At 44.5% G+C, this 9175-nt stretch overlaps 1 protein-coding gene across 2 annotated transcripts in view; it reads right to left on the bottom strand.

Moving 5' to 3' along the window:
* LOC113207113 (spermine oxidase-like) overlaps positions 1–6276 on the bottom strand; it is an 8865-nt gene extending 2589 nt beyond the window's left edge. The window contains exons 1-6 of one of the 2 annotated variants that reach the window (XM_026423503.2): positions 5511–6276; positions 3984–4066; positions 3305–3569; positions 2177–2322; positions 1445–1664; positions 534–782 (exon numbers count right to left, since the gene is read on the bottom strand). In XM_026423503.2, the coding sequence (XP_026279288.1) occupies positions 534–782; positions 1445–1664; positions 2177–2322; positions 3305–3569; positions 3984–4066; positions 5511–5546 (999 nt within the window). In that variant the 5' untranslated portion in view covers positions 5547–6276. The remainder of the gene's footprint in view (positions 1–533; positions 783–1444; positions 1665–2176; positions 2323–3304; positions 3570–3983; positions 4067–5510) is intronic. The other variant, XM_026423504.2, reaches the window with a different exon arrangement.
* Positions 6277–9175: the final 2899 nt, after the last annotated feature.

Genomic DNA, 9175 nt, shown 5'->3' with positions numbered 1-9175 from the left:
CTGGCGGCTCTTCTGGAACCACGAATGTGCCGTCTCTCCGCGGCCATCTTGGCCCGCTACCGGCTGAATAGCCTACGCCGTATGAACTACATCGTGGGTCACAGGAAGTAAAGGGTAATGACGTTGCAATTTGCATTTGCAAGGATGTTGTTACACGGAGCCGTCGGTCTAACATAAATGGAAAATTTTAGGGTATAGCCGAAAGTATTTTGATTTGCAATAACGAATTAAAGCCATGTTTGAAACACGGCTGACATTATTTTCCGTAATACAGGTGACTTTCCCCCGCACTACCGGTGATTTGTAATACCACACTGGAAAAACTAATGTTACCATGGTAACGTTTCATCATGTGACCAAGACCGGTAACGTTTTCTGACGCGACCTACCCCATGCAAAAGGTTAGGGCCATCACAAACTGGTTGCATCACCAAACGTTACCTGGTTTGGTCGCGTCAAGAAACGTTACCTCAGTAACGTTAGTTTTTCCAGTGCACTCTACGAAACCGCTTTCTGTCTGTGGCTGGACTCACCTCGACGGCCTTCATCTTCCGAGGGGGCAGTGGCGGGTCGAATATGTCGCGGTGCTTGAGCACGCCGAGTGACACGGTCACCAGCACGATGTCCGCGGTGTGTTTGCCGCCGTGGGAGAGCTCCACCACCACCGGCGGCGCGGGGAGTTCAGAGCGGACACGCTCTCCCCAGCGGATGGCACTCACCTCGCTGTCCAGCAGCACCCGCTGGCGCACCGGCAGCTCCTGGGACGAGTTTGGGAAGCGTTTCTGGCGAGAAATCAGGAAGTCATGAGCTGCGAGTGCGGAATACATTGTGAACAATAGTCTTAAGTTCACGGGAAAATATTCCATGAAGTGAGTGTGTCATAAAATTACAAATTAATCGACTTGGAATAGACCGACGAGCCAGGACGTCTAGTAGAAAACGACCCTTACGGTATCGTTTAAAAAAGGTCAGGTCCCAGGAGTGGAATTCTTTTAACTCTCAGTCTTCTCTATGTATGTGTTGGCTGGCCCTGAGCCTCTTTCTTAGCTATATCAGGCTATCGGATAGGATTTATATGTGAATGCTTTGGAAATTGATTTGATCGTAGATAGTGCTATAGTCAGCCTAACAGCTACTTAAATCTTCTTTAAATTGAACGTTAAGACGGCGAAATTTTGAAGATACAGATTTTTGTTTCCATGTTACAAATATTTGTATCCCGCTTACAGAAATTTGTAATCAGATTACAGAAAGTAAGAGGAATATAAAATTTTGAAATTAATTAATGAAGCAAACAAATTCTGACAAACTAGTAAGATTTTGTATCACCGAGGTGAAGTTGAAGATACAAATTGCTGCATCACAGAGCCCGGATCCAAAAAGTGTTACAAATTTGATACATAAATGTGTTATTTTTCTTAGAGTGAATAAAATGGAGCCATACTGTGAGCAGATCGAACACCGAGATGAAGCCGTCTCGCTTCCAGAAGAGCCCCTCGTTCTCTCCTCGGGACTCCTCGTACTCTGTCATCCCGCGGCCGGACAGCTCGTTCCACGAGTGCGCGCCTTCTTCGAGGCCAACGCCCTTTTGGTACGCGTCCAGGAATGCTTCAACCAGATCAGGCGGTGGGCGGCGATCCAAGCTCTGTAGGCGCTTGTTAAACCTTAAACAAGACAGTAACATTTAAAGCAACACATTAATCTGCTGTGTAGTAGTAGTGGGTAGTAGTTCTACTCCTCAACTCATGATTAGTGGTAACTGCTTGGCTCCACACACCCCTAAAACTGAGTTCCTTGGCCATGAACATTCTACTTCATTCTTAATTTTTCAAGCACTTATCACATAAATCAAGACACATAAGCTTGAAAACACCAAGGATCAAGGAGTAGGTCCAAGAACACTATTATCATTATATTATATCATTATATTCTTTATGACTAAGTAAGCACGGTAAAAATGACGTCCTGGTTTTCATGACGTTTTGTTGAAACCATGACGTCCTATGGAAGAAATGCAAGGGAAACGTCATGGTTTTATTATGAAAACCGGGAGGTTTTTACCGTGAGCCATTTTACCCTGGACTGAGTTTCAGGAGGGGTAAATCCGAGATTCTATCACTAGGTTTCTCATTTCATTAAAGATCCTTGATAGTTGTGACAGTTTGCCCCTACTTACTTTTCTAGGAACCATTCTCCGAACGATCCGTTATAGTTAGCTAGCTCTCCGTGTGCCCCTGCATCATGGATATCAATGGACGTGTTGTAGAGGAGCATGACGTCCTCAATGTCAGCTTCCACACCCCCACTCCACACGACTGACACCTGCAAAATGGTTTGACCTTCATTTTATTTAAATCTTACAAACTACTTTGCATGTCTCCCTACACTGTTCTTTACAAACCAAACCCTTCATTCACAAGAATTGGTTTGGCGTGCACTTCAACCATTTACACTTTTAAATTAACGTGAAAGTTGTTTAGTTTTTAACTGCTTGACAGCAGTTACCGTTTATTGGCAGCAAAAGGTGCCCAGTAACAGCTCTAGGTTTCCAAACACATTATTTATTACATACAATGAAGGATGAAATCTTAAAAATGGGTGAAGTAGGATGGGTGGTACGGCCTCCAAACACACGACGCACTAAATCAGAAGTGGCTTGGCCCTTGATCAACACATCACTGTTACAAAAATTATCGCGATTGGTTAATTTTCTATTACGTAAAAGTCGTTTCTAACAAAATACGGAACAAAGTTATATTACGAATTGCTTTGTAAGATCCGAAGCCTCACTTACAGAGTATAAAATTTCAAACTAAATCTGAAAGGACTTTTATTGCCCATAGAAAGACGCGATTTTAATCCAAGAAGTGACGAATAGGCATCCTTTTTTCTGGATAATTATTTTTTTGTCCATCATAAAGGTGCACATTCTTCACTTGCTTGATTCAAATCTGCATCCGGTTGAGAGCACACAGTTGGAGAGCACAAAAAGGCGTCTTTGTGTGGACAATAAGTCCTTTCAGATTAAATGTGTGTATTTTGTCAAAAATTGTAATTTGAACCGAGAATTCCTCCTCGTAAATCAACACTTGCGAACTATCTCATAACTTTTTTTACTACAGGAAATTAAGCAAACATTTTTCAGTGTATACCTCGTAGTGATGTCCAATGGTCGGTCAACCCCCCACTTCACCTGTCTGCCGTCTCTCTCTCACGCGCTAGCCGGCCGCTAGCTCCGTCCCTCTCGCTCGCCCGATGGGCACCCATCGGCGCCGAGCGACCGACCATTGGACACCACTAATACCTCGGCGTCCGAGTCCGACCAGCGTCGGCCCAGCAGCTGCAGCGGCGCCGCCATTTCATACACGACGTTCTCGCCGTGAACCCACTCGGCACCCATCTCGAGGATGGTGCCTGCTTCGCGGACGGAGTGGATGCGGCCGCCGATGCGGGGTTCGGCCTCCAGGATTGTGAAGTCAGACCAGCCGTGTTCGAGGAGGCGGGCGGCAGCGGCGTACCCGGCTGCCCCGGCGCCGACGATCAGAACTCGGCTGTGATTGGTTGGCGCGCTGCGGAACATTTGTAACTGTCAAATCTATGGGAGATGCGTTATCATTGTAACGCAAACGTTAACTTTGTAAACAGTTCCGTTTAGCTGTCTCGACTCAAAACAAAATTGTTCCTTGCCATTTACTGTGGGCACCTCAAAATAAAAAGTACAAAATAGAGAAAAATGAAACCCAGTGAGCTATGAAATATCAGGCCGATATCGAAACGACGTATCAGACATCAGAAATTTGTCGTTTTTCGCATCAGATTGTTAAAAATGTGGTTCTGAAATCGACTCATTTTAGATATCTGATATCATTCCTACATCGGTCTGACATTTCAATGTTCACATGGAGGCAAAACGGTGCAGGAATAAATGGTGAAATATTCGCAATGAACCCCCGAAATTCCAAATTTTACAACTCCATACTTACCCATCAGCGCTGGGTGGCAGCGCGCCGACAGGAGAGAGCAGTGCCAGAAGAAACAGACAGAGGCCATACTGCATACACTGCTGCTGGGCAGAGAGAGTGTACACGGTACAACATACGATGGCTACAGACAGGACAATAGACAAGGTGTAAAATTGATCACCTATCAGCGGCCAGGAATAATCAGTACTGATACTGTGCTCTCTCCCTAGCCTTTAGAATATATACTTATTAATGCTCTTGTTGAATATACATGTCACTTTGCCACTTCGTACTTTGCTGATGACAGTAATTTGATTGTGTGGGCCAATACTATGGGTTAACTTGAAGTAAACCCGGGAAAACCTTAGAAGATCCATTGAATACTGTAAAAAACTAATCTAAAAGTTCAGACAATACTGTCTGAAGCAAAGTTACATATTTAAGTTTGAAAATTCATTCTAATTATTACTCTGAAATATGATTTTATACATCTTGCCTGAATTAAAAATTCATAGCTCGAAGTCAGAATTTTGAAAAACTGTAGAAAATGATGTAATGTTTCCAGTGGCGTCGGAAGTGGGGTGTGACTGGGTCTCGCCGCCCCCTCCGCCCAAGGTGGGGTGGGGGTGGTGTGGGGAATTTTGTCCCGTTCATAGCATTATCAGGCCCCTGGTCGACGCCTCGCCAGGCGAGACGTAGGCGTCAGCCTGCTCAGCCTGAGGGAGTATGCAGAACTTTTTAAACAACTTCCTTTGGTCAGTAGGAAAATGCTCAGCGAAATGGAAATGTTAGTTTTTCTCTAACTCGTGGTGCCAGCAACTTCGTGCACCAGTGAGTGGTCTTTCAACACTGCGGTACCTCAAAACGTAACCTTAGAAGTACATTTCAACAAGCACGGCTCACCGGATGCTTTTGTACATTCACACTTGATTAGCATTTGAAATTGATCTTAATGATGTTATAAAGGAATTCATAAACAGAACTCTAGAAAGAAGAAACACGTTCGGAATTTAGGCTACTCTTACTGTTATAACAAGACCGTTGAGCCCAAAGGACAGTGTGATTCGACGCCAAATGTGTAGTTAAAGGATTACACTCCGTACAATTTTTCGATTTGAAGCATTTTTTGATTTAATAGACCATTTAGTTATTTTTACCTTGTTTTCGTCCGGGGGGGGGGGGGGGGAATCACCCGCGAAATAGCTCGTACACCTCCCCCTGAATTGGCCGAAATAAAGGCGAAATAGGCGAAATACAGCGAAATACCCCTGAAATACTTTGAAATACGAAATACCCTGATATAACCTGATATGGGCGCGAAATAAATGAAATGGCATGAGAAATACCACGAAACAGATCGTAGGCTACGAACCCAAGTGATTCTCCCCTCGACTGTAGCCTAGATTATCTGTCTTTCGTTTGACGAGAGCGGTTTTTAGTTTCTCATTTCTGAGGTTACGAAAAGGGGGACAAAGCACCCGATTTTTTACTTAAAATCTTTGCACAGCATTCTATTAGTTATTCTTTTTGACGGCTTGAAGTACTCACCTGCGAGCGGCGCGACCTAGGTGGGGCGTTCGGCATTGTGCGAAGTGTCTGCTGCTCTCCACCGGTTTCTGACAAGCTCTGCCGGCTGGGCGGCCCAGGCCACGCACCAGCCTCACTCGTGCTGGACAATTAGAGGTGGTGGTACAGCACGCGCTACGCGCGGCGTCGGAGGATAATTTGATGCCTGCGTCATTTGAAGATGTCCCCCACCCCCCACTCGAGTGGGCGAGTTGAGTTTTGGCGAGTTGGGCGCCGGCAAGTGTACAAACAATGAGTTCGCGAGGAGAGGGGGGGGGGGGGAGGCTTCCCGGCCACTTGGCCTTGGCCTCACCTTGGCGGCAAGTCCGGGGCTTGCCGGGAAGAGCTTTAGCCGGAGAACTCATCAGTGAGTAAGGATCTCTGAGAGACGCTCCGAAAGAATACATGCTGCTGGGCTAGGTCTTTCTCTTTGTGCGTCACACTAAAAAATACAAAGGTAAGACTTATAGTGCCTAAAGGTGCTAAAATTTTGGTACCTTTGCCAAGGTTTCGCAAAATTGTTGCTGTAAAGCAAGAAAATGTAGCATCTTGGGGTCTCGAAAGTGCCTTTCCAGGAGTGATTATCTTTCCTGCCTTTGCAAAGGGACTTCAGGTAACACCAGGAAGGGTGTTGATTCCTGTAATTTTCCTTTCCCATTCCCAGTGCCTGGCCAGGGTGTTCTGTTCAGGAGCCACAGGTAATCGACCTCGACCACCCGGAGGGTTTAGGTCGGTTACAATTATTGTTGAAATAGGTTCACGGAAAAAAAAAGATTCGCTGAGTCAGCTAATATATTGACTGGTATTTGGACAGACAAGCACATAAACTTCTGTAACCACTATATTGTCTACTCTAATCAATCATTGGCTGTACCAGTCAATGATTAGTTGTATGAAATAATGATTTGCCTGCATCAGTAAGGTAGACCTCGACTGATTTAGGGAAGGGATAAGCTCTTACAGCTAATTTTTGACTGGCACAGCCAATGATTGATAAGAGTAGACAATACAGTGGTTACAGAAGTTTATGTGCTTGTCTGTCCAGATACCAGTCAATATATTAGCTGACTCAGAGAATCCTTTTTTTCCGTGTTGCCCCCTCCCCGTCAGCAATTCGACCTGATACAGTGACAACTTTGCTCGAAGCTGTTTGCCACTGGAGTTTGTAAGTCGAAAGGCAAACATTCTTTAACAAGTAATCTAAAGGTCGGGGTGTAACTTTACGCCTTAGTCATTTTAGTCTGTCTGGGCCGCGGCTCCAACTTGCCCTCCAAGCTTCACCGCCCGGCTGGAAGTAGCTGCGTGTTCTCGGGGATGGTACTTAAGCGCGATCGCCGCCTGTTCACTCCGAAACCAACCTTGGCCCAGATTACCTGAGTAATGAACAACACGCACTGGGGTGGGTAAGATCATGTAAAAGCTAGGTCAGGACACTGTTCAAATACACTATTCCGGCGAGAGCACGGAGAAGACTCCATGGAAGAACAAAAGGGCCCGTGATTCGCCGAGCGGCGTCCCCTACCATCTTCCCGTAGTGGAGGGGGACGCCGCTCGGCCAATAGCGATCCCTTTTGTTCTTCCGTGGAGTCTTCTCCGCGCACCCGCCGGAATAGTTATTGTCTGATTCCCTTAATACTTGCTGAAAATGGAGCAATTGTAAAATCCCATTACACTTACTCATAGTCAAGAATAGTGCGTATTCGTTTATCTTGTTTAAAAAAAGTTGCAGACGCCGTCTGAAGTTAATTAAGTTTCCAGAACAAAGAACGGCAAGTGGTGATTTTCCGATTTAAAAATTCACGAAGAGTTCAGGTAACTTCTTTCACAGCAGACTTCGTAAAGTTTTGGAAAAAATAACGCGTCTAAAACAAACAGCCCGATGTCCCACAGGTCTAAAACAAAGAGGCCGACTCGCTCAGCTTCTTGGGTAAGTTCGATCTCCGGAGCGGCGCGCAAATTGGACATCCACCCATATCTGTACATTACACTGCGGGCTCTCTTTAAAAGCAGGGAGGATATCGGAGTGTTTGTTTTAGAAGCAAGAGACAGGCCTATATTCTCAAACTACAATAGTAACGGAACGATTTTATTTCTAAAAGGGAAACGTTTTCGTGCACATCCAGATCAGATGCAATATTGTTCCTAAATTTGGACAAATTATATGTAAAACTTTACATGACTTTTCTAGTTTCAAAAATAAAATAGCATTCGAGGTGCGCAGTCCAAATTTTCAGGCATTGACCATGTAATTCAAACTTTCGAACTATGTTGTAAATTTATGACAGCCTATCTTGGTGAATTCCAATTCAATTTTGAATTGCAATTTTACGGCTCACTTTCCGTGAAAGCCACGACTATTTTAACAGTGCCATTAACGTAAATTAACGAAAAAACAGAGTTATTTTCCGTTTCTCCTTAGCATTAACAGAAGAGAGTAGATAGCACAAGCTGATCAAAGCAGAGGTTAAAACGCATATAATACTGGTTAAGCATTTTCTTTCTGGATGACTTAAAACCTTCGGGCACCCACTAAAATCTGATGAATATTTTTATTCAGACACTGAAAAGGACTAGTAACTGGTACCAGACGAATCCTAGTTAAATGGCTGCTAGTTTTAACAAGTAGGGTACGCTTTACTAGAAGTTTACTATGGTTTACTAACACAGGTAGATTAACAGGTACCAGACGTCTATTAACTGAGTCTGATCAGTTTTACTGTACTGTATGGTAGTTTTTACCAGACTACACGTTTACTAGGCTATGCTTGTGGTCCGGTGGCATCATATTTGTTGCGCACGCCCCTCTTATGGTAGTCACCGTAGTCACCGTAGTCACCGTAGTCACCGTAGTCGAGTGGTCTAGGGCGCGGACTTCCAAGGCTAAGGTCCACGGTCCGAAACTCGGTAAAGGGAACGAAATTTCGCTATAGCGAGGACCCGAGGACCCGTTGTAACCGTAGTAAGGGACAGACAATTTCTATAGTGCATCCGTACTCATTTCAAACACGTTTTAGAAGAAAATGTGTGGTACTTGTAACTAAGCAGTCTGGTAAGCGGTACTAGGAATCGTGAAAATGCGTAGTATCTGTAACTAGACATCTGGTAAATTGTACTAGAATTTGGGTTACTAGCCCGTCTCGTATCTTTTACTAGATCCTATTAACTGCTTTCTTTTTTCAGTGTAGCTCACTGACATCTGTAAGCATGCTCCACTTACATATTATCTTTAAATACGCCTGTACAAACAAATTTGTTTATTCTGGCGTTTAAAAAAATGCTTCAGCCGAGGGATAAATCACTTGCGAAATAGTTCGTACACCTTCCCCCGAAATAGTCCAAAATAAAGGCGAAATAGAGCGAAATAAAGACGAAATAGTCGGTGAAATGGTCGCGAAATACCCCTGAAATACTCCGAAATAGGCGAGAAATAGCCGAAATGGCAGGAGAAATAACCGAAATGGCAGGAGAAATAACCGAAATGGCAGGAGAAATAACCGAAATGGCAGGAGAAATAACCGAAATGGCAGACGAAATAACCGAAATGGCAGGAGAAATAACCGAAATGGCAGAAGAAGTACCATGAAATAGTCCGTACGCTACGAACCCTAGTGATTTCCCCCTCGGCTTCAGCCTAGTTTACAGAACGC

The sequence above is a fragment of the Frankliniella occidentalis genome, unplaced genomic scaffold, assembly GCF_000697945.3.
Source record: "Frankliniella occidentalis isolate FOCC.00 unplaced genomic scaffold, Focc_3.1 Scaffold317, whole genome shotgun sequence".
In the NCBI taxonomy this organism is placed as follows: Eukaryota; Metazoa; Arthropoda; class Insecta; order Thysanoptera; family Thripidae; genus Frankliniella; species Frankliniella occidentalis.
This window is presented reverse-complemented; position numbering and strand designations above follow the sequence as displayed.